General features: G+C 34.6%; 5 protein-coding genes across 6 annotated transcripts; 2 read left to right on the top strand and 3 right to left on the bottom strand.

Annotated features, from left to right (window-relative positions):
• Positions 1 to 44: 44 nt before the first annotated feature.
• LOC140870901 (U-box domain-containing protein 8-like) lies at positions 45 to 1,089 on the bottom strand. The gene is made up of 2 exons (XM_073273300.1): positions 629 to 1,089; positions 45 to 526 (listed from the first exon to the last, which is right to left on the bottom strand). The coding sequence occupies exons 1-2, from the start codon at positions 1,034 to 1,036 to the stop codon at positions 53 to 55; spliced, it is 882 nt and encodes a 293-aa protein (XP_073129401.1). The 5' UTR covers positions 1,037 to 1,089; the 3' UTR covers positions 45 to 52.
• Positions 1,090 to 1,399: 310 nt separating this feature from the next.
• LOC140870994 (tRNA (cytosine(38)-C(5))-methyltransferase 2) lies at positions 1,400 to 5,164 on the top strand. The gene is made up of 10 exons (XM_073273432.1): positions 1,400 to 1,501; positions 1,592 to 1,702; positions 2,134 to 2,227; positions 2,358 to 2,476; positions 2,760 to 2,882; positions 3,347 to 3,632; positions 3,738 to 3,832; positions 4,402 to 4,467; positions 4,565 to 4,629; positions 4,754 to 5,164. Exons 1-10 carry the CDS (start codon positions 1,439 to 1,441, stop codon positions 4,833 to 4,835), a joined length of 1,104 nt encoding a protein of 367 aa, XP_073129533.1. The 5' UTR covers positions 1,400 to 1,438; the 3' UTR covers positions 4,836 to 5,164.
• Positions 5,165 to 6,320: 1,156 nt separating this feature from the next.
• Positions 6,321 to 11,304, top strand: LOC140870974 (uncharacterized). Of its 2 annotated transcripts, XR_012147578.1 has the most exons (7): positions 6,321 to 6,493; positions 7,277 to 7,760; positions 8,135 to 8,756; positions 9,740 to 10,007; positions 10,164 to 10,288; positions 10,536 to 10,629; positions 11,172 to 11,304. XR_012147578.1 is itself a non-coding variant. In XM_073273399.1 (3 exons), the coding sequence occupies exons 2-3, from the start codon at positions 7,311 to 7,313 to the stop codon at positions 8,933 to 8,935; spliced, it is 1,251 nt and encodes a 416-aa protein (XP_073129500.1). In that variant the 5' UTR covers positions 6,321 to 6,493; positions 7,277 to 7,310; the 3' UTR covers positions 8,936 to 9,722. The 2 variants fall into 2 exon arrangements, 1 of the variants encoding a protein (XP_073129500.1); XM_073273399.1 differs by lacking the exons at positions 9,740 to 10,007; positions 10,164 to 10,288; positions 10,536 to 10,629; positions 11,172 to 11,304 and having other exon boundaries at positions 8,135 to 9,722.
• LOC140870975 (BIIDXI-like protein At5g11420) lies at positions 10,657 to 13,483 on the bottom strand. The gene is made up of 3 exons (XM_073273400.1): positions 13,348 to 13,483; positions 12,065 to 12,562; positions 10,657 to 11,654 (listed from the first exon to the last, which is right to left on the bottom strand). Exons 1-3 carry the CDS (start codon positions 13,421 to 13,423, stop codon positions 11,116 to 11,118), a joined length of 1,113 nt encoding a protein of 370 aa, XP_073129501.1. The 5' UTR covers positions 13,424 to 13,483; the 3' UTR covers positions 10,657 to 11,115.
• Positions 13,484 to 20,661: 7,178 nt separating this feature from the next.
• LOC140870941 (cytochrome b-c1 complex subunit 7) lies at positions 20,662 to 23,997 on the bottom strand. The gene is made up of 4 exons (XM_073273360.1): positions 23,842 to 23,997; positions 23,583 to 23,740; positions 21,379 to 21,426; positions 20,662 to 20,972 (listed from the first exon to the last, which is right to left on the bottom strand). Exons 1-4 carry the CDS (start codon positions 23,936 to 23,938, stop codon positions 20,904 to 20,906), a joined length of 372 nt encoding a protein of 123 aa, XP_073129461.1. The 5' UTR covers positions 23,939 to 23,997; the 3' UTR covers positions 20,662 to 20,903.
• Positions 23,998 to 24,065: the final 68 nt, after the last annotated feature.

Raw genomic sequence — 24,065 nt, 5'->3', positions numbered from 1 at the left:
GCTTCTTTTTTCGTTTGAACACCATGAATATGTATCTCATGTAACTCACTTCTCAATAGAAGTTAGGATCCATCATCTTCTTCATGAGCAACCCGGCCTTCTCCCGGGTCTTACCCGAACCCCTCACAGAGATGTCCGCCACCACCGACGTGAATTCCGGCAGCCGCATAGCTTCCTTTATGCACGCTTCACTCTCATCAAATAACCGCAGAAGAATCTCGCACGCCCCCTCTTTACTCTGCATGCAACGTCGTTTCAACACTCCCACCATCCGGGCCACTATCCCATCCGTCTTCTTCAACTCGTTCAGCCCTTCTTCGAACCGGGCCAGCAGCCCGAGAATGGTCAGTGAAGTCCCGGAAAGATCCTCCACGTCGGCATTCTCTGCCAAAGCCATAAGCACTGGTATCGCCCCTGACCGCACTGCCAGAGTGCAGTTGCCGTGGAACTGTATCAGCTCCGCCAGGGAGCTGAGGAGATAGTGAGCCGCGGGGCTTCGTCGGCCTGATATCGCCTTCACCAGTACCTGGGTAAAGCAGAGTTCTTGGTAATAGACTGAAATCTAATGCATATAACATATCAATGCTACTAAAAATTAGAGACAATGCATATAATCTTGGTTACTAACCTGAATGGTACCAGCAACACCAAACTTAGCTTTATTCTTGTCCGATATGGCCAAGCTGCAAAGCAAAGAAGCTGCTAATTTGACGGATTCCTCCGAGGGCGACACGATCAAGGTGTTGAGATGAGTAATGTTGTCGATATCTGCAAGCGAGTTCTTCAAGTTGGGATTCAGCGACAGATTAAACAGAATGGAAAGCGCAAGAATTTGAACAGACGTGGGGTATGGGGATTTGGAGAGGCTAACTAGTGCTGCGACGGCGCCGTCTGTCTGCGAGAGCAGGTTCCGATTCTGTGGGCTCACTCTTGTGATGGTCACCAATGTTTGGAGCGCCACTTGGGTTTCTTGTTCTTGATCATATCGAACTTCTTTGAGGCATTCAACGATGGCCTCGCGCACTCGACTTCCCATGGTGGTTTTACTCCTAGTGTTGGAGTTGAATGGTTTTGTTCTGCTTTTGGTTTTTGAAGAGGGTGGATGGATAACATGCTTTGTTTCTTGGAACAGAACGTTTTCGATTAGAACAATGTCGGAATTTCGGAGGAAATTACAAGGTCGTGGCAAACTTGAATTGTCCGCCATTGGCCACTCAAAATATATTAATGCCTCCTATTACTGAAACAAAAACATTTGGGTTGTTTCGGTGGGCTAAAAAAAACCATTTGGATTGTTCAATACGGAGACTTTTGAAAAGTCCAGAATGAAGGCCCAAATTTGTAAACAACTAGGGTGATCCAGGCCCAATAATCACAATTTCAATTTAGGTGGAAGTTCGAACATTTCGGAGAGAGTTCGCTGCAAGATTGAGCTAGAATGGAGAAGGGAGAGGAGAAATTATGGCGGGTTCTGGAATTCTACAGTGGCATTGGTGGCATGGTAAAACCTTTTCATTTTTTAGGTATTCCTGCGGAATACGTGTGGGATTTTCGTATGACTGCGGGTTCTTTGTGTGAATGATTTCCATAGAGATATTCATTGATGAAGGCGGGAGTGAACGCGGAAGTCGTGGAAGCATTTGACATCAACGACATAGCGAATGATGTATATGAGCACAATTTTGGCCACCGTCCCCACCAGGTTTCGCTTTTATTTATTGTCTCAGTTGCATCCTGTTCGGTGTTAATTGATCTCATCTGTGAGGGCTCTTCTGATTTTTGTTATCTCTGAAGTTTGTATGACTTAATTTATGTATATCTCTGAAGTTGTTGCAAAGAAATCCCTTTAAGTTCTTATCAGCACGATAGTTACCTTTATTAGCTGGAAGAGTAGCTGTGTAATTATGCATGTCGAGTTAAGGCATCCAATTTGGTTGTTAATGTGCCTCCTTTTTACATTAGTTAGGATGATGACTTATCCTTCACTTATACTTTTTCTCTTTTTGTTTTTTTATAAAATAATATATACATGTATGTATATAATGCACAAGAGGCTATGGGTGTTTTATGACTTCAGTTTCAATGTTTTGTCAATCTTGTAATTAACACCTCTACATTCGTTTGTGATGATAGGGTAACATTCAGACCTTGAGTGCTGCTGACCTTGACTCTTACGAGGCAGAAGTGTGGCTTTTATCCCCCCCTTGCCAACCTTACACACGACAGGGTGATGGATTGCTTTCCCTCATTTCTTTTTCCTTAACATTATATTGTGTTTTTTTTTCTGCTTTGGAAAATGGAATCATTGTTTTCCTTGTCCATTGCTGTTAGTTTCTTAAAATTTCTATACTTTTAAGGTCTCCAGAAAGGGTCAGGTGATGCTAGAGCTTCATCTTTTTTGAGTATTCTTGAACTCATTCCTCAAACTTCACGGCCTCCACTGATGCTCTTTGTGGAGAATGTAGTTGGATTTGAGGTTTGTTATGCTACGTTACCTTTTAATTTGGGTTAATTGCATCTACATTCTAAGTATCTAGCTCAAAAATGAATACGATTCTCCATAAAATCAGTTTTTTAATGGTTTTCTGAATTCCTGATTTTCTTGTCTTGTGAAGCGTTTTTATATAACCAGGCATCTCACTAAATCTAAGTACTGATTAGAGGCATTGGGGGATCAAGTTTAGCCAGTTATTTATTCTCATCGTCTTACCATTACCCAGAATATTTGTGCATCTATGCTATTTCGTTTTTTATTGCAGACTTCTGATACACATGAAAAGATGATTTCTATGCTGAGAGAGATTTATTTTGACACGCAAGAATTTATTCTAAGCCCTTTGCAGTTTGGTGTGCCGTATTCTCGGCCACGATATTTTTGCCTGGTATTTCTCTTTCTGCATTTATCGTTTATTTTTCTTGTTCAACCTAGCATCGACAGATCTACTAGCAAATATGTATCTCTTTGAGTATATCACGTTATGGTCTATAGTTACTCCATGCATGATATGGACATGTCAAAACAGGTCGAAAATTTATTTTGCTATTGTTTTGCCATCTATTCGCAGGGTGCCCACTTGATCTCTTGCTAGCAGATTTCTATTGTTGCACGTCACACAATTTAACTTAAACATTTTAAAATTCTGCCGAATTCGCTGGTATTTCTGAGCTTGTATAAAAGATCAACCATTGTAAAGAGGATTGAAAATTCTATATTATGCTCTGAGTGATATGGATTGAGGCTAATTGATTTGAAATTCACAATTATTTTGGCATTAATAAACAGTAAAAAATTTTGCTTCTTTTTTATTCAAATTCTGGCAAACCATTTATGTAATCAAACTTTCAGGCTAAACGGAAACCTGTGTCTTTTCATAAAGCACGAGTCAACACTTACCTTTGGGCACCAGGCCCTGAACTGGGGTCTGATGAAAGCATGGTGACTAGAGAAGGGGCAGAGTTAAATGGATACTGGGATAAATTGCTTGAAAATTGCCGGCCCATAGAAGATTTTCTGGATTTGAAAAATTGTATTTCTGATACGGAGGAATCTAAAGGAGATAGGCCCTTCAACAATCCTTTGAAACAGTATTATGTTCCACCAGCCCTGATAGAAAGATGGGGGAGTGCTATGGGTATCCTTTTTCTCCTTTGCTTTTTGATAATTTTTTCTGTAAGCATATTTGTTTTCTTATATTTAGCATCTCTAGCATTCAAACAATTCCTTAAAATGATTGCAGATATTGTTTTCCCAGAATCACGGCGCTGCTGTTGTTTCACGAAAAGTTATTTTCGATATGTGAAAGGCACGGGTTCCCTTTTGGCAACTGTCCCGGTAGTGTGCATCAGAAACCAATTGACTTCTATGATATTTCCAATTACATATAACCAATCAGTATCACTCTTCATAATAAGGAAAGAATCATAGACGAACTCTAACTTCAGCTTGAGTCTGCAGTATAATAATCACAAGAAACAGAAGTGCCATTTCCAATCACTTGCCAAAAGCATTCAACTGTTTTCAGTTTTTCCTGATGAGAAAGCTTTTCAAGGGAATGGAAAATGATTCTGAAAATTATACACTACAATTATTTTATGATATCTTACCATTTCGCCCTGTAATTTGCACATACATAAAATTTATATAAGTTCATGTACCTTTCCTTTATACTTAATCTGTGGTCCTGCATGCATATGCATATACGTAGAGATTGTGAGAAATCCAAACTTGAGCTTACGTAAGTGATTTTGAAATACTAAGTAGCTCATTGGTCATGCTCTCATCAACAAGTTCCATTGAAGATATCGTTGTTTAATGATATTTGTGTGTCGATTATGTCATAATCCTTGATTTACATGTCATAATGCACATTCATATTATCTTCTTGTCTGAACACTATGCAGGGTATGGTTAAAGATAAAAAATCTTCATTACAGGATCTTTCTCTAAGATATTTCACACCAAGGGAGGTACACATACGTTCTTTTGTTAGTGATTTTGGTACTGGTATAATTCTAGGCTCGTATGATGGAAACTAAAGTGTGCGCTTTTTAACACTGCCTCTAGGTTGCCAATTTGCATTCATTTCCAGAGGAATTCAAATTTCCCCCACATGTTAGTCTGCGTCAATGGTATGTTTGTATTTTATTTGTCATTTATCTAACATGGGAAAAAGCACTTAAAATAGGGGTTGAGTCATGAGTGTCAATTGGGGAAGCTCAATTGACTGAGGTGATCTTCATTTTGTTCCTGCAGTTATGCTTTGCTGGGTAACAGTTTGAGCGTTGGAGTAGTGGCGCCGCTGCTACGCTATCTTTTCACTGACGACTCGTTATAATGTTATTATTACCATACATATTGCTGCAGATCCAAACGCGAGTATGTAATACAACGACCAAAAAACGACATAGGAGGAAAAACTGATATTCAGAGACCTTTTATTGTATGTAATTTTGCTTGCAGAATTCAGCTCATTTTAATGTTGGCCTCACGTGCTGCTTACTAGCTAGTTTAGGGTGGGGGGGAAACAAATCAGATTTTAGCTACATAAAGTTTGGGTTTTGTCTCCACAAATGTATTGAATCACTCGACAAATTGTTGGGTTTAACACTGAATTCATATCAGTGTGTGTGTTTCCTTCTCAAATTGTGTAATTCGAATGTTGATATATTAGGATGTAATTTTGTTAAAATTTCTAAACATGTATAGTTTTGTCTATTGTTTGGCTGATATACTAATATAAACCTCTTCCAATTAAGGAACGTTGAAACAAGACCACGACTTCCCAATGTATCTACAAAAACATTTATATATTGAAAAGTTGAGTGTTTTGAGAAAACTATATTTCAAGGATATACAGCATATGAAATATTTCTCTAATTGAGCTCAATTATCAAAATACGTGTCAATTGTAATTATTTGTTAATTGATCAGATTCATCTAGTTTTAACAAAAGTTTAATGAAGTCGCACGAAAATAAAAAAATTAAACTGAAGAAAATTATCTCACTAAACAAAGAGTAACTGCAATTATTTAAAACGATCGAGTCCTCTCACTTCAAAGACCAAAGTTCAGTTTCAGGGCACAATAATCAAAATTAATTTGAATCATTAATCGATACGTGATAATAATTTTGGAGTAAAAAACTTTTATAATCTACTAAGGAATCTTGCACATACATTGTTTGTGTCATATAATACATTTATTGTAATTATTTTTTCTACATGCGCATTTAATAATTAGAGTAGACGTTTTAATTCATAGTTTTTAATTATCATTTAGATAACATTTAATGTAGTAATTTGTTTAGATAATAGTTAATGTTGTATGAGAAATGTTTATAATTTACTATTTTTTTACGAGTAAAACTTGTAATTTTATTGATTATAAAGTAATATCGTTTATAAATGATTTTTTTTTAATTTGACAAGTGTATCTTATAAAAAATAATTTATGTCACAAATTCGGACCATTAACGAATTCAACCTTTTCAAATCTTTTACAATATTAAATATATATTTTAAATTTATATCTGATTTTATCATTCGTAATAAAAAAACATTAATATTAAAATTCATTCATTTGAAAATAACAAAAAATATTATATTTAAATAATTATTCTAACCATAGAAACACGAAAATTATCATTAAATAATTATATTATAATATTTTAAGTCTTTGTTGTGAACCAATATAATATAGTATAATAATATTTTAAATAGTTGAGTAAAAATGTTATTTGTGGAAGGGATAATACCAAATCAACAAAACGTGATTTCCAACAGGCGCGTGACCAATAATATTCTTTCCTGCTCCAACACAACACAAATTAGGTGGTTTGGTAAAAATTAAGGCCCCTGCATTTGCAAATTAAATAAACCCTAACAACGATCAAGATAAGAATCACCCTCTGTTTTAGAGAGAAAGGATAGATCAAATCAAAACCTTCAAATCTAGCAGTTCTGATGCAAAACGCCATCCAATTTTGAAGATAAGGCAAGTTTTTTTTTTTTCAGTTTAGGGTTTTATTTCGGTTCATTTATTAATTTTAAAATTGATGGCTGTTTAGCTGTTTACTTTTGGGGCTTTTGAAAATTTTTGTGTTTTATTTGGATTTAGAATTTAATTCCTTATTATTTGGTTGAAATTTTAGTTATTGAATATATTTTTGTTAATGATCATGAATGTGAACTGGTTACCAGGTTTGTATGTAATCTCTTATATCTACGTCAAATCGTCAAATCAACTTAAACTATTTTATTCTGGAAATTTCGTATGGTGAATCAAGTAATACCTGTTTGTTTGTTTGTTTTGAGGAAAAAAGGATTATGTAGTGAATTAACATCTCTTGAATTGATTTGGAGGATTTAACTCAACAGAGATCATTTGTGATATGGATTGGTCCGGCTCAATTATTAGTTTGTACTGTTGTTCCAGAGTCTAGTATTTGGTGATAAATTAGCAACTATGAATGTGTTTCGGATGTGTTGTAATGTTAAGTGATTTATGGATAAAAACTTTGAGTATTCCAGAAAAAAGACGGGATCACTAAAGTCTCTTTAAATAACTTATATGGTCGTTCCACATAAGAAACCTGTAGTTTTCTTCCTTAACTTTCAGTCATGTTTTGCTGTATTAGCTTCTGTTCTTGCTAGATAGGGCCGATAGCATGGTTGATAGGAAGTAAGTGCTTAGCATTCGGCAGCCTTATGTATGTTAGTATTTATTTTCGTATCTATATTATTTTGTGCAATAACTTAGTTTTCTTTGTCACCGCAGGTTTTATTACATTTATGGTACAAGATCATTTACAATGAGATTCAGAAAGGGGGATAAAGTAGAGGTAATGAACAAAAAAGAAGCAGCAATCTCATGGCATACTGCAGAGATACTATCTGGTAATGGCGTTACTTATCGGGTGCAGTATGACTTTTATTGTGGTCTGCCCAGCAAACAACTGGTGGAGACAGTATCTTGTAAGCTTGTTAGGCCACGCCCTCCTCTTGTACGAGGGGTGGAACACTATGTTACTGGTGATATTGTGGAGGTTTTTTATGAATCTTCATGGAAGATTTCTGCTATCTTGAAGATTTTGGGTGGCAAAAAAGAAACTATGAGCAATGAAATTCGTTTGCAGGATGCTTCCTTCCAAAATCAGTACTTGGTAAGATTGCTTGGGTGCTCTAAGGAACTAATTATTGCCCAATCAGACATCAGGACTAGACAAACCTGGCGTGATGAGAGATGGATTCTGATGGAAAAGGTTCCGTTTTTTTTTTCTTTTTCTTCCTGCAATCAATGCAAGCATGATTTTTTTTCTTTTTGGATCCATTTATGTATTGATTTATCAGGTTAATCTCGTTTGCTGCAATTTTTATGAATCATTATAAGTATTTTTATTATTGAATGCTTATCTTTATAGGACTTATGGAGTTTTTGTTTCTTATTTGAACCAGTGCCCCCCACTTTGAAAATAATTTTATTTTTCTACACCAAGTAATTGTTATTGCTAATGATACCATGTACAGTAGTGCAGATCCATATATTAGTCTTCCTTGTGAAGTTTCTATTTCTATGTAAATATATTTAAGGTTTACCTGTTTGCATCACTGATCACCTAATTTCTCCTGTTTACAGTGTCGCGGAGGAGGCGAGGATGTTATAGCTAGAACGAACTTTGAGGTGCCAGAAGTTGATGGAAAGGTTAAAAACCAACCACAAAAAGATTGTTTGAATAATCCAGATGACATATCCTTTTTGAAATGGCCTAAGATCTCTTCAAGGCCCCAAAAGAGGAAGCGCTTGTATGAGTCCTCTACTACTGCTGCGCTTGATGGACGTGTCCGAAAACTAAGAGAAATTCAGAAAGATGGGAAGGGGCTGAGGCTGGTTGATGCCCCAATGCTTGAAAAGGTAGATGCTGTTGCTTCCCCGAGAGAACTTTTGGGCGGAAAAAACATGCATGCTTCCTTTATCATTACATCAAATGGATATAATCCAAAGGAGAGGAGAAAACAAAAAGATGTTCTTGATTTTTCTGGTGTCAGAAGTTCTGAATTAAATGGTTCCGACAGTGATGCCTGTTCTGTGGGTAGTTGTAGCATTACTGATCAATGTCCAAACAACTGTTATAGTCATTTAAATCCCCAGTGTTGGCGAGATACAGACGCCCTCAGTAGCGATGCAGAGTCTGTTTGTTCAGGCATTGAGAGAAAAAGATGTTCCCTTCCTCCAAAAGAAGAAATTGAAGTCAATATTCGTAAGTTAGAGTTGCATGCTTATCGCCGCACTCTGGAAGTTTTGTATGCTTCTGGTCCCTTGAGTTGGGAACAGGAAACATTGTTGACAAATCTTCGTATTATGCTCCACATTTCAAATGATGAACATTTGAAGGAGCTGAAGCACCTAATATCTGCGAAAACTGCTGTTTTTGTTTAGTAACAAGAGAATAAATGTTTGATTACTCCGCCTTTTGTAGAAGGATTTAGGGCCAGTCTTTTCTGTTTTAACAATGTAAAAGGCAACATGAACATTATGCTCTCTATCTTCTGTCTTTTTCTTATATCCACGTCTCTCTGGATAGTTACCTTTTTTTAATGAGATATGTCTCACATTTGTATTCATTTAATCAATGCATAAATTTCTTTCAAAGAAATAGTTAAATTCATATTGTTTTCATATCATGTGCCGTTTTTCATTTGTTGAAAGTCTAGAATATGCTAGCCACAGTTTCAATGTCTTGCCGTTATAAGACACTTATTGGGGGAAAAGCATTGTATATTTTATCTTACAGTTTTTTGGAATCCATACGAGTGTTGAATGAATGATGATGCAATAATCCTTTGAAGGGCACCTTTCAATATGAGATGCTTGTAGCTGTGTAGTAATCTTCTGTTTCTCTGCATTCTTTGATGTATTATAAACTCCAACACGTATATGATACTTAAAACATGCTTTATTTTCCAAAAGTGCTGACATTTCTTGATGAATTGTCAAAGGACAGTACCATCTGCAGGTTTACTCTGATTTACGAATGCATATAGACACTAAATGCTGAAGGAATGGAATGCTTAGTTTTAGTTCTGTTTCCACATTTCGAGGATTGGAGTGTTGAAAATTAAATATATGTCCTGGGTGTGTTCGATACGATATTTTAAGTTGGATTTTCTTTTTGCACACTTGGCTGCGGAAATTTTAGTTTGAGCGTTCATTGATCAATCTTCAACTTCCCTGCATTTCCAGGGCTACGGTTGGATGCATGTATAATTTGTTTCCAAAGGTTTAAAGATGATGCCAGGGTTTGCCACTACTCCTGGCATTACTGGCATTAACTTTTGACGCTTCGGCCGTCTACCTTCAAACAGATGCAAACAACCTGTGGCCATTCCCTCAAATTACAGTTTAGCATCTCTGTTTATTTTCCTTCAGCATCAACTGGATATACATACATTTCTTCTGCTGGATGAGGAAGTACCTCTAAATGTAAGAGGAGAGCGTCAGCCATAGCAAGGTTCTTATCTTGCTGAATTTGTGTTATTTTATCTTGTGTCAGGAATATGTTAAAAGTGATTGCATCATTTGTTAGTTTTTCACATATGAATGATTGAGTTCCCGGTATGCATTTTTTTAATTCAAGTGCACATTCACTAACTTTTATCTGCATCAGTTGGCACTGGTGATTGTTGCTGTGTGGGATAGAAGTCTTGAATTGAAGGAGCTATTGAAGTCTTTCTGCTGTTTCATGAGATTCTAGTCAGTTCGAATGCTGCAATTGGTGTGCTCATGAAACATGTAATTTCTGATAATTTTGTAATCTGCTTTGTGATGCCATCACATATCCTTGATATGTTTTCGACAATTTGACGATTTCACTCTGTTTACGTACATTTTTAACAAGTTTTTGCGTAGTGTGCCTGCTCCCATTTTGTACACAATCCACAGTGATCATTGAAGTCCATCTCTACATTGAATGTCAATATATTGCAAGTATCTCAAAAGAAAAAGTTGCGTTTAGACGATGTTCTGTCTCCTGTTGCAGAACTTCATGTGAGGAGATATAGCTCGGAGCAAGAAACCGAGGGAAAGGATGAAAGCACATCAACTGATCAACATAAGACTCGAATATGATTCAGGTGAATGTGGTTATTCAATGGATGTGTGCACGAGTATAACATCTTCGCATACGATTTATTATCATTTATAACAGCGATTATTATTTAGCTCATTAAAGGACGGAGAAGCTAACATATTAAATATGAGAAAGCATTCTTTCATTTACGCACTTTTATGTGGCCGACATTTTCTTCGGCTCCACCATTCGGATAATTGAACAAGCCTGCATTCTCTCTCACACATAGCCGGGACCATCACTACAAAAATAGACACATTTATGATAACTCCCAACTACAGTCGAATTTTCCAATTTATTTAACTCAAAATACAGTATAACATTTGATAATTCAGTCCCACTCCTGATATATAGACCGTCAAGCCTTCAACTTGGTGTTTAAATAACATTTCTAATAGTAATAAAAAATGAAAATCTTTGCCACATCTATTACATAATCCAAACATTCTTAGTATACATTATCCCAAGATCTTTAGGGTAGCTTTGTTTTTTAAACGAGTTTTCTGGGATTTCGAATGCTAAGCAACTTTGTATCATCAACAACAGGTCCGCAGAGTGACGCATAGTCATCACTCCTCATATGGTAGTAAGTGCTCAGAAACATGACACGTGTACGATTCGAAACCGCCACGAACCGGAGCACGGCTCGTTTGTATCCGCCCGTCCCTTTGGACTCGTAAGGAACTTTGAGGGTGTCTCTACCGGCAAAAGCCTCGACGATCATCGACCCCTCGCACGAGTTGCTGGCATCCCCTACTGCGAAAGTAAGCTCGTAAGTCTTCCCTGCAATGGTTCTAGCCACCTGCGCAATGGCGCTTTCTCGGCCCCCGACGAGCTCAACCGCCCGTTGGCCGTGTGGGACAGAGAAATGGGCAGCATCTATGTATTTCACAGCTTTCAGGGATTCAACCATCCAGGCTGGGAGGGCAGAGTTATCATCCTCAATGTTTGGTGGGATTAGGACTCCCGTAGTAGCATTGGGAAACATGTATGCACCTTCTTCGAAGTCGGCATTTTTCAGTAGGTTAACTGCAACAGTAGGATAAATATGTCCATCCGGTGAGTCTTGTCGAATACCAAGTTAGCAACACAATTATAGTCCCAAATTATCTTCTTTGGAATGAATCTATGTAGCAAACATTTTACCTGACTTCCATCTAATAAAACTAAGTTTTTGGAACATTTTTGCTACTCTATTCGTCCTATTATAGACATCATCTATCTATAAAAATGAAGCTTGCCCATATCTCTCTACACCTTTGAAGATGTAAATTACTATTGTTTAGTAAACACTTTTCGGTTTTTTCTTAACAAAATTTCCTAAACACTCCGTAAAAATCAACCGTCCTTGCTGTAAGAAGTAAATGCAGCGAATTCAAAATATCACCTTCGGAGGCATAATCACAAACACATGCTGATTAATGACTGATTGAACTTACATTTAGTAGCTTTGGGAGGATTTAAAACCCGAATACCGATGGAATCAACCAGCGGGCCGCACGCCGGATCTTCTTCTTCTCCTGGATTGTGAAGCAGAATTTCAGCCACATCGTAAACAGCTCTGAAAGCCCACGCATACAAATCCCAGCCGCTACTGCTGTACAATGTTTGAATCGGCATGACCCCGAAGTCCGGTTTCACGGACACATTTAGCTCCTCTTCCTGAGCACATGTTCGAGCTGCGCTAAACGTTATTGCATACAAACTTCCTACACTAACATTTACTAGCTGCTTAATGGACGCTTCGTTTCCGAGCCTGACCGCCGCAAACCCCTCGGGTACCACCAGCAACATGTCACCTTGTTTTTGCCCGGCTTTGATGTACTCCACAAATCCTGAAGTTTGCCAATGTGGTATAGCATTGGATTTAAGAACTACGGTTCCATTAAGGTCTGAGGACTTGGGAGCCTCCTCGAAGTTGCCATTTTCTAGTGGCCCTGCATAGTGTACGCACAATACAATACATAGCTTTAGTGTTTGGATATCCCAGCTTGTAGAATTGCCTAGCTAGAGTCAATAAATTTCTTGAAAATCCCTTGTAAAGGTGAAGTGATCACACCAAACTTTTTTCATTGAATGGGTTGTGGAATTTTGTCGTTTTGATAAGAATAAAAGAAAATGGTTTTGCACATGGAAATAGAATGTAATGTCCTTCTCTTTGATAATAAATTAATAAAAAAAAATTCATGATAGATGAATCTAGCAAATACTCATGAGGAAGCCAACAAATCCTCAAATCGATCAATCTCATCACCATTACCAATGCAATACATGTCGGCATAATATAAAGTTGTTTTTTCCCCTTGAGAAAAGTTTGTTTGAATTAATTACTTTATATATGTTCTTAAAGATAATCACCAAATCAATGCCTCCCCTCCGTCCATTCTTATCAACTAGTTCTTGCATCAAATGTGGAAAGGAACAAACTTCATTAATGAAATTTGTAAGTTGCCAAAATCTTGAAATCCATTTTAATTCTGAAGTGAATGATGCCTAATTAAACCAACTTTTGGACCATTTCAGCAATAAACACTAACAGGTACACCCACCTATACATTCTGAGCATTAAATAACCAAAAACAGAAACAATGTGCATCAAGAAAATGCATCGAAAACCAAGTTCTTGGAAACCAAAAAAACCACAGAAATCTAAAAAAAAAAAAACAGAAGCTGGTTAAAGCTACGTAAAAATCAAAAGAATGATGATGTTTTAGTTGATTACCATCTGTTATGGCAAAAGCAAAGCGGCAAGTGGCGACACAGAGTAGCACAACCAACACAGTACTGAAACCCCCCATTCTTGGCACAGAGAGTTAATAGTGGGAATTATGAGCTCTGCGATGCTTTGAATTGGGATTCGTTATTGGCCCTTTTATGCATGCCGGATTTCATATGTGGGCTTGGTTTTTGGGGTTAATTACGTTAGTGTCCGAACTCCAATTTCCATACGAGGGGCGTTTACGTAACTTTACATGGAATTCCTTACATGATGAGTTCAGTAGCCTCACATGGGTCATTTAATGACCACTTTGCCCCTCTCATCGGTTTTGCTCTGTTTGGAGAGAGAGCCCAGCCAACTGTTGCGATATGGGTGGAAAGGACTATGAATACTGATTGGTTGCAATATTAATTTTTTGAATAAATTTGTTTGGAAAAAGAATTGATTTTTAATATAATTTTGTATAATATCCAATCTTATTGTGAAAAGTATATAAATGTACTAATAAGATAGCATACATATAAGATTCTTCCCACAATGCTCTTTTTTTTGGCCTTATATTTTAGAATAGATTAAATTACTATTTTCAGATCAGTATTTGGATCTATATTGTGCAAAAGATGGATTGAAGGGTGTAAAAGCTGATTCTAATCACATGGATTCATATTCAATTCCCTTCCCTAGGGTATGCTGCTGCAGAGCGTGCGCGACCACATACACACAAAGACAGAAATGGATTAAAAAAAAATTAATGATCGTCGCAAGGATTAATTTTAAGATAGATTTTACTCGACTCGATCATCAATTAATATTACTTGTTACATTTATAATTTTACTTTTTGTTTCATATATGATGAATCAGATTGACTCACAAAAAAATATCTTGACCACATACTAAATTTATTGAAGGCAAAGATCGTATATATCCCTTGCCGCATTTAATCCATCTGTAAACTGTCCGAGTATGCATCACACAAGATGAGGTATTATATGTTTCCCAAAAAAAATGGGAAAAAAATGAGGTATTATGTGGAACCCACATTAAATATAATGATTTATCATATGTATCAATAAATTACATAGTCAGTACATCACAATTGAGAAGATTATTTAACGAGCATGTTACATAAGGTTTGTCTAATGTAATTACCTAACTGTCTAACATGATTTACAAACTAATACTTTATACCGTGAATTTACGCTGGATGTAGCGAAGATTAACGACTATGAATATTATCATAAACAAATGAAGATTCCACAAATCTATGGTTCAATTTAATGCGTAAATTCCATATATTTTTCAGTAAATGCAATTTTATAATTGATAAATCAGTATAATTAATAATATATATTATAGGCCCTCAAAATATATATATATATATATATATATATATATATATATAGAGTTTTGCTATGTTGCCCACTTTCCGTGCCCACCTCCATACTCACCTATGAGGTGACAATCATCCAATTGATTATTGACACCTCATAGGTGGGCATGGAGGTAGACAGCATAGCAAAACTCTATATATATATATATATATATATATATATATATATATATATATATATATATTATATAATAATAGAATGGGCTGGTGACAAAACGCCAAGATGTTCAATCAGTGCTTGCATGTGGCAACCTCCTACAATATAAATGGGATATCATCAAAATCGTATAAATCAACAAAATTAAATCAAAATCAAGTAATCCGAAAAAATATTTATTTTAGAATCATTCATGAATATATAAGGGATAAAAAAATTTATTAGGAAATAAAAAGAGAAAAGACAAATTTAACCTTTTATGAATTCTATAGAGAAACATGTCACGAGATTTTGGGGGCCCAGTAAAAGAAACGGGCCCACTTTAGGGAGCAGATATGTTAGGTACTAGAAAATCTATCGGACCTAATCCGAAACCGCGAGAAGTGGGTTGTTTTTGGGCCTATTTTTATGTGGGCCTACAAGTTAATGAACGCTGGCCCCGTAAAGAATTTCAGCCTCGTCTCTCGTTTCCTCTCTGTACTGCACAATTAGGGTTGAGATACCAACATACCGTACTAAAATATCAAATTATTGGGATACTGTATCGAAATTTTTTCGACATACAGACATTTTTTCGATATATCGAGTTTTTTTTCGTTATCTGTACGCTATCAATATAGATTTTTTCTATACCAAAATTTTGAAATTTCGGTATTGATACCGATATGAATTTTTTTTCATACCGATATTTTTGGTACAATATACCAAAAACTCACCCCTATGCACAATCAGTGTTCTAACAATCCCCTCCTAGGCCTGCCTAGGCGCTGGGCGGGACCCGCCACCTCGACTAATGCAGAGCACCGCCCGATTAATTGGCCGCCTAGGAGGCGCCTCAGCCGCCTAAGCGGCCTGGGCACCGCCTAGGCGCCTGCTTCCTAGGCGGCGTCTCAGGCGCCGAGGCCGCCTGGGCACCGCCTAGGCCACCTACTGCCTAGTCGGTTTACCCATTAATAAAAATTAAAAAAATTAAATTTTTTAATTAATAAAAAAAACTTAAAAGTATATATTTTAATTTTTTGAAAGAATTTTACACAAAAACTGAAAAAACATAAGATATAAAAATTATTTTCCATAGTGGAACTCATAAATATTCCAAAATTTTATTTTTTTTAGGCTAAAAAAAAACCGACTAGTCGGTTAGGCGCTAGGCGGTGAGTCGCCGTCCGACTACCGCCTAACGCTTTTTAGAACATTGTGCACAATCATAGTGGTTTTATAAATTTTATTAAAGAAAATAATATATATCTATACTTGCGTTTTCCTCGAATTTTATAACATGGAATATTTATATTATTACAAATTCCCTATGAATTTTGGTGAGAAAATATGACGAAATATTATAAAAAAAAAACGAGTAAAAATTAATTTGATACACGAACTATTGGTTAAATATTAAATTGGTACACGAACTTTTGTTAATTGCTTAATTGGTACATGTCCACCTGATTTTAACCAAATTATTTTGAAACAAAGGGTATATTTGTCTTTTGATATTATAAATTAATTAATGTAATAATATTATTTCATTTTAAAGCCAGATTTATCATTTTTGTTTGCCAAAAAAACCGATAACGATTTCAATTTATTCTTAGTCGTGTTCTCTTATAAATTATTGTATTTAAATAAAATTTCAAATTTTTATTTGCTCATTAAAAAACATGTGACACGTTATGACGTTTTTTATTTGGTGATTTGACGAATTTTTATTAAAAATATATATTAAAATTTTAAATTAATTTTTAATAGAACTTAACTAATGTTTTTATTAAAATAATATATTCAATAAATTTTTACATAGTTAAAATTTTAAAATATTTTATAACAATCACTATTTATTTAATATTTTTCCAAAATATTAATGAAAAAATTAGGTATAAAAAAATAAAAATTTTAGCTAAAAAATAATTATTTATTTTCTTTGATATCAATTTATTTATTTACAATTCTTTAGATATTATATGACTTAATATAGTTTATCTAATCCATCTCGTTGAAATATATAATCTAGTTAATATATCTAATATAATAAAAATTATGTAAAAATAAAATTTTTAATCAAATCAATTTTTACATCTAAAATATAATATACAAATATATCGAATTAAAATTAAAAATAAAATGTGTATTTTTTGTAATAAAGGGCAAATTAGACATTTTACATAAATATCATCGGAAATTGACCGAAATTCGATGGACATATACCAATTAAGCCATTAACAAAAGTTCGTGTATCAATTTAACATTTAATCAATAGTTCGTGTACCAAATTAATTTTACTTTTAAAAAAATTCATTTATTATTGATATGCAGTACTATGATTTAAAAATAAAAATGAGATGTTGTTTGTCTTTAGAGTCAAGTAGTGGGTTGCATGATGACATCAATGTACTGAAGTTGAGAAACAAATAGGACTAAAATGAAACCATCATTTTTTTGTCGTTTTCATTGAATGAGATTCGGTGGCTACGAAATTCAATATTTTCACAGTTAACCAATAGTACAAGTAAGAAACATTTGCGCAAACAAACAAAGCTATATTTGAAGCTAAAATCTCGATTTAAAAATAACAAGCTAATTAAACTCTTTCTAAAGTTTAAACCCTTTTATGAAAATTTAATGAGTTAAAAGATCCCGTCTTACAAAATTGGCATAACTACAAACTTGGTCCTATGCATTTTATCATTTATAGTTTGGTAATCTATATAATATTAATAAATTTCAGTTTTAGTTCAGAATCTTTGAATTTTTTTTTTTTTTTTATAGTTTTAGTCATTTTTATTATGACGCTAACATGAAGTCGTCATGCTGCTAATATATGCGATGAAACATTATGGCTCATGCAGAAAAAAAAAGGCTAAAATTGCAAAAATTAAAAAAAGATAAAGACTAAAACTGAAATTCATCAACATTTATAAGTGAATTTTGTACATATTGCACCCCATGGGCAACGTGATCCTCAACGATTGGCCCAATCAATAGGCCTCACACGCTTTTATGTGGGACCCACTGATTTGGACCAATTAAAGCCCTTCACGCTACCCATAAGATACTACTCAATGGATAACATCGAATGTTCCAAGTGTTCAAATTAAATCGCAAATAGCCAAATATACAAAAACAAAATTTTAAATTTCCTTGAAAAATTTGTAGCTAAAACCATCTGGCCATTAAATTAGTCGCGAACGTGTTTTGCTATGAATGTAAATGGCTGGACAAGTAAATGTCGAGAGTGACATAATTCTTGAAATCTTTAGGTACATTTTTTGAGTAATAATATGAAAAGGGTGAGATATATATGTTAATGATAACAAGTACTGATATTTAAAGGGACATATCGATCCTGTGAAACAATTGCATATATATTATGTGTTGTGTATGTCACATTTCAAATTAAATTACTCGATCATGTAAAATTTTTAAATGATGGGTCATCGTTCATTAACTTCTCACGTGGGTGGTTTTAAATGCCTTTCCCCTTCTGTCTGTCCAATCATTATCCTTTCGAATTTCGATCGGATAAATTAAAAATTATCACTATTATATTTATTCTTTTTTCCACAAATTTCATTGGAATAATTGTTTTTTTTTTGCTCTTTTTACATACTTTAATTTAGTTTCATCCATGTTATAAATTAAGTCTTTGTAAGTTCAAAACATTTTAGAATCCATATCAAAATATGCATACATAATGTGATAGTTTTATAGGAAATTAAATATTTGTTATCTCTGGAGATGGTATTTAATTTATTTGTTTTTCTCATTGTTAATTCTTGAATATCTCCCGATTGATCACTAAAATTCTGATGATAATGATAAGTAGAACACATTTTTTAAACTTAAACTATACTCTTCCCGTCCCAATTATATTGTTCACGTTTTTTTTTGTTTGTCCCAAATATATAGTCATATATCATATTTAATAATATTTTTTACACTTTCTTACTAATATATCCATATTAACTACATCTTGAAAATTGTGCAATCATTTTTTAATATATTAAATAGGAATAAAATAGAAAGTTTATATAAAATTTGTTTTCTCAATAAATGTTTCTTAATCTGTGTGAAAAACAAAATAAGACAATGTAATCGAGACGGAGGACGGAAATGATATCATTAAACCTTATATAGGATGTCCATTTTTACTAATAATATTGTACTACATTTAATACATGTAGGGAATGTGCATTAATTTTACAGGTGATAGCGAATTAATAGTTCCTCAAGAAAATGGAATTATTCATGCACCGCAGCTCCTCAAGAAAATGAACCTCTGTGTATATATTATATATTGAGGTCTGTGTCGGCTATATGATTAAAATCAATACATCTAATAAATCTAAAACTGAAAATATATAGTTACCGTGCCTCTCTTTTATTTCTTTCCTGCATATATGCAAAAAGATATGGTGCCCTACAAATATTCTCCAATGAAAATATCTCCTTTATGAGGGTTTAGCCCTACAAAATTTTTTTTTAAAAAAAAGTCAGAGACGGTCGATCTTTATTGATCCAAAAATCGCGATGTTAATTATAATAATATTATTCACAATTTCATTCAGGAATATGTTATCTAATTATTTTTATTCAATATCAATCAATACTATATTTAATAACATTTTGGATACTCCTATATATAATAAGATCCGGCCAATATCTCATCCATCCACTTTCACTACTCCTATAGCGTACATTAAGCCATTGCCTCATGAATCAGTTCAGGCCAATTAGGAGACCTAAGCTTGAGTTTGGCTTTGCATCTGCGAGTCATCGAGTTCCCACATTTAGGCCAAAGGAATATCGAGTCATGACGCTAGCGCCCGAACTCTCGCTATTTGAACGTACGCATGCATGGACCTAATAGCAGTGAACATGTCTTGAGAATCCTGAATATGGTAGTTAGGACAACGGAAATCCAATTAATGGATGAAGTACACTATATAAATATTTTGGGTAATTATATATTGAATTATGATAATAAATAAATAAAAATAAATAAAAGGTCTCCTTTCACGTAGAAGTACCCAAATATGTTCAAGCTAATGTCCAATATGGGTTGAAAGTCTCTCGGAGTGGAAGTCATGCGAATCAAGAAACTTAGCAGTTAGCACCCATTAAATATTATAGTATACAAAGCCAAATTAATTTTTACGAGGAGAGATTGGATTATGAGTTGTGTTACTATATTATCAGATATTGAAGAGACAAAAGGGAAGGTGATTTATTAAATACAAGAACCCCGCCCTTAAATTAAAGTATGGTCATGGGATCACATGGAATGCCCACAATTTAAAGTAGATAAATAATTTGATCAATCACTTGTTCTATTTCTTCATATTTCATCTTTGAGAAATCGAATTCAACCTTCGAGATGACCCATATGATTCGATTCTATGCATGTGCAGCCACGTTTATAGAAGTATAAATAATGAATTTCGAATCATGTGAATCTAACCTATATTATTTCGCCGGGCCCATTTACATTTTTATTTTTATTTTCAAATCAATTTTTTGATAGCCAATTCATCCACGAACAATCAATTTAACACGCTGTAATATCTTTGAGTGGCAAAAACTTAAAAATTATACTACTAGAAGTTGCAACTTCCATATATATATATATATATATATATATATATATATATATATAAACCATTATTAAGATTAAGAATTTAACTCTTGCATGAGCCAATAAGCCTCTGACTCATGTGAAATGAAGTCCCCTTCGGGATCAACTATTTTAGAAAAAATTATTAAGATTAAGAATTGACCAAGTGAATTTATTGCAAGCACCAAATCGCTGCAGCACCTGTTGGTAAAATTTTACAACCATACAGAGAACAAACGCCTAACATATAAGTCAGCCAACGGATCATCAAATATCAACCAAACAAAAAATTCAGAGAACACATTATAGTCCATTTCTCAGAAAGGATCAAGTTGCTTATTTGATCATAATAAGAAATGAAATTCAATTAGAGGTTGCCCCAGCATGTATGCAAATCCATTCAGGGAAGAGTACGCTGATAAAGGGGCAAAGCACCTAGTGCCTCGCGCTCAGCTCTTTCTTTCTTAACCTGCAGAGATATTATGAAGGAAGAAATAAATATAGCCAGTACGAAGTCTCCAAAAACAATAAAGTTGGGGTTGGAGGTAAATTAAGAACCACGACAACGTGAAGGGTTATTGGAGTAAAAGCTAATACAATTTGATCTGGCTATTTACTCCCCCACTTGGTTTCAAAACCGGCGAGGCAACTCAGCCAGTCATTTTGGCCAATTTTGCGTCAGATGTATACATGCAAAAACATATCAGGAGCAAACAGGCAAAAAAATGTAAATAGAGTCGTAATGATATATTTTGGAATACACTGATGGATAGAGGAAGCAGAACCCTTATCACATTTTAAAAAAATGTAAAACCTTGATTACTTCTTAATGATAGTTTCGCACTAAGCACAATAACACAGTATAACATACTTACAAGAGTTAACATCTCCTGAAGATAGCTCCTGTATGGTGTCTGCATAGCCTGTCAATACGAATGATATTGAACAATTGGATTATTAGCAAACACAGAATATTAGAAGTTTATAACTGATACAAGTACTCTAATGACAGGGCATTGAAAAATGTCAGATGGAAATAACACGGTATAAAATAATTCCAGTCCCCTCATTGCATGACAGAAATAGTACAGAAAAAATTAACTCGATAAGGATTTTGTAGCATGCAATCTATTGCATGGACAAACAATATGTTACTCTCCATTGCCAAATGAGAGAAGAGGAAAAAGTTATTATAGCTACAGGATAGGAGTACATAGTTTTCTTCAAGCGAAATGAGTTTAATTAGCATATTATAGTGCCCCTTTCTTTTTCTGTTTCTGCTCCAATAATGTAGGATTTTGTGAGGATCGACTGAGCTGCAACATTGTGCAGAAAAGTGGTGAGATAACATTGACTGGCAGTGCATTTGATAAAGGGTTGGCGCAGTGGGGATTCAGCAATGGAGGTATGTGGTTATAGAGGCTAACCAAGATGGAAGATGCACTCACTTGGATGAACAATTCCATGGAAATACCTAAGATCGCAATAATGGATATGTAGTAGTTGCTCCAGGAGCCCATTATGAAGCCATGCTAGCGTGGGCCCATGCCGTGACAATAGCTCATATTTGGTATTGCACAAATAAAGAACAAGAATCCACCAATTCACACCAAAATAAACAAAGATTTTATAGACTAGGCAATGATTAAAAAATGTGTTATCGAAAACAATCCAGATGAGGCATTAAAAAGATCATTGAGGTGAAACTTATGGGGAATGGGGATACATTAGAACACAGTATCGTTTTGTACAAATCAATAGCATAAAACCATAAAATGACAGACTTCTCTAAATTAGGAAAAAGTCAGTGAACGCGATGAATAAAACAAGCACACATGGTGAAGGTGATACGCTTTGAAAAAGGAAGATAAGCGTAAAATGCGCAAGGGTCAAAAGACATCTATTTCGCTTTTCAAATCTCTTAAGCAAAATTCGTGAGGAAAAATAAAGATTGATGCATTTGGATCACAGTTTTTCAAACATGGGATATACTGGAAAAACACGTGAAGGATGTATTTGCAGAGTCATATCTTTAGGAACCGTTTGGTTCATAAGTGGGATAAGTGAAAGATGTCTAACATGAGTGATAAAAAGATAGAAGATAAGGATATGTATAGTGTGTGATAAATAATATGTTGTTTGATATTATTTATCAAATTTTGTTAATTTAAATGTAATGACGACAATACCCTTTATCACATATTTAGTTAATATGATTTTTAACTATATTCAGACTAATAATTAAATATGCATAAAAGTATTTTACTAAATTTAATTTCATTGAATTTAAATATATTTAAATAAACTTTAAGATGTTTTGTTAATCATTAAATAATAACAAATTAGAGCTAATAAACAGTACCTTTCTAGACATCATCAGAGGAACTCTACTAACCCAACCTAATGAGAGGGATACCGAGTATCTTCTTCACAACCAAAGACAAAAATAGAAGAGATCTACTACACGAAAATTATTCAAAGTTCAAACTTACCAACCAACACCGGCAACATAGGTGCAGATTAACATAAATCAGCAAGTACTTACAAAAGTAATCTGTCAATAATGAATAATCCTATTTCAAATTTCAAATGGTCCACAACCCAACATTAGACTCTATCACAGTAAGTTGAAAAATTAACAGGCAACTAAGTTTCAGACAATTGCATACTTTCTGTGGCTTCAAATCTGTCAAGAATATGGTATGTACACATAATCGTGATAGGTATAAAAACCTTCTAAAACTGATTCGACAAGAATTGAAATTTCTCAAACAAGAGTGTTTGTTAGAATAGCAGTTTAAGCAAACTAAATCGAGAGACAAACACAACCAGGCAAAATAGGCTTAGGTTGATAGCATTTTCCTTCAACGATCATATTCCATTACAAAATTTAAAGAATACACCAGTGTAGATAAAAAGGAATTCACCAAAAACAAAAAATGCTACCAAATCCATTCAATATGTCAAAACAAAATCAACAACTACTCACTTTCAGACAATCCAAACATATGTACCAATAGAGCAGACCTCATTCGCAGTCGTTAAGGTGAAATAAACAAATACTAAGCTGAATATTCACCTGAAGTTCTTCAGGAAGTTCGTCGTGCTTCATGGAAAGGTCTATCGCTCGCTTCAGGCGCTGATTTCTCGCATCAACGATCTCTCTCGGCAGCCGCTTTAGCGCCTCCTTTATATCCAGATCGAACATCGGATCGTACAAATCATCGTATCGTAGACCTAATTCAAACATCACCAAACAAATTGAAAAAAATCCACAAAACTACCAAAATTAAAAAAAAAATTAAAATCGCACAAGCACAAGTAAATCTTAACAGTACCAAATTTCCGGAGGCGATTAGAGATGGCTTTCATGTGCATAGAGGCGAGGGGGTTGCGCCTGGGGTCGACAAGCCATTTGGAGAGGGCGGACAACATTTCTCCTCTGCGTCTAGAAATCTCTGCAGCTGATTGCAATTCAGCTTGTGTAAATGGAACGAGTTTTGGAGCACTCAGTTGGGCCATATCTTCCAAACTCCTCGACCCATTAATCAAGCCCACTAAC

The sequence above is a fragment of the Henckelia pumila genome, unplaced genomic scaffold (assembly GCF_033568475.1).
Source record: "Henckelia pumila isolate YLH828 unplaced genomic scaffold, ASM3356847v2 CTG_298:::fragment_3, whole genome shotgun sequence".
NCBI lineage: Eukaryota > Viridiplantae > Streptophyta > Magnoliopsida > Lamiales > Gesneriaceae > Henckelia > Henckelia pumila.
Note: the sequence above shows the minus strand (reverse complement) of the source record. Positions and strands in the feature narration are given on the sequence as shown.

What these genes read in the sequence shown, in the direction of transcription:
- LOC140870901 (XM_073273300.1), bottom strand. Translation starts at nt 1,036, where the DNA reads ATGGGAAGTCGAGTGCGCGAGGCCATCGTTGAATGCCTCAAAGAAGTT. An exon ending in GTGTTGCTGGTACCATTCAG is followed by an intron (nt 527 to 628) that starts GTTAGTAACCAA and finishes TGCTTTACCCAG; the next exon opens with GTACTGGTGAAGGCGATATC.
- LOC140870994 (XM_073273432.1), top strand. Translation starts at nt 1,439, where the DNA reads ATGGAGAAGGGAGAGGAGAAATTATGGCGGGTTCTGGAATTCTACAGT. An exon ending in AGAATGTAGTTGGATTTGAG is followed by an intron (nt 2,477 to 2,759) that starts GTTTGTTATGCT and finishes TTTTTATTGCAG; the next exon opens with ACTTCTGATACACATGAAAA. An exon ending in CCCTTTTGGCAACTGTCCCG is followed by an intron (nt 3,833 to 4,401) that starts GTAGTGTGCATC and finishes AACACTATGCAG; the next exon opens with GGTATGGTTAAAGATAAAAA.
- LOC140870974 (XM_073273399.1), top strand. Translation starts at nt 7,311, where the DNA reads ATGAGATTCAGAAAGGGGGATAAAGTAGAGGTAATGAACAAAAAAGAA. An exon ending in GATGGATTCTGATGGAAAAG is followed by an intron (nt 7,761 to 8,134) that starts GTTCCGTTTTTT and finishes TCCTGTTTACAG; the next exon opens with TGTCGCGGAGGAGGCGAGGA.
- LOC140870975 (XM_073273400.1), bottom strand. Translation starts at nt 13,423, where the DNA reads ATGGGGGGTTTCAGTACTGTGTTGGTTGTGCTACTCTGTGTCGCCACT. An exon ending in TGCTTTTGCCATAACAGATG is followed by an intron (nt 12,563 to 13,347) that starts GTAATCAACTAA and finishes TACACTATGCAG; the next exon opens with GGCCACTAGAAAATGGCAAC. An exon ending in TCCTCCCAAAGCTACTAAAT is followed by an intron (nt 11,655 to 12,064) that starts GTAAGTTCAATC and finishes CTACTGTTGCAG; the next exon opens with TTAACCTACTGAAAAATGCC.
- LOC140870941 (XM_073273360.1), bottom strand. Translation starts at nt 23,938, where the DNA reads ATGTTGTCCGCCCTCTCCAAATGGCTTGTCGACCCCAGGCGCAACCCC. An exon ending in TAATCGCCTCCGGAAATTTG is followed by an intron (nt 23,741 to 23,841) that starts GTACTGTTAAGA and finishes TGTTTGAATTAG; the next exon opens with GTCTACGATACGATGATTTG. An exon ending in TTCAGGAGATGTTAACTCTT is followed by an intron (nt 20,973 to 21,378) that starts GTAAGTATGTTA and finishes ATATCTCTGCAG; the next exon opens with GTTAAGAAAGAAAGAGCTGA.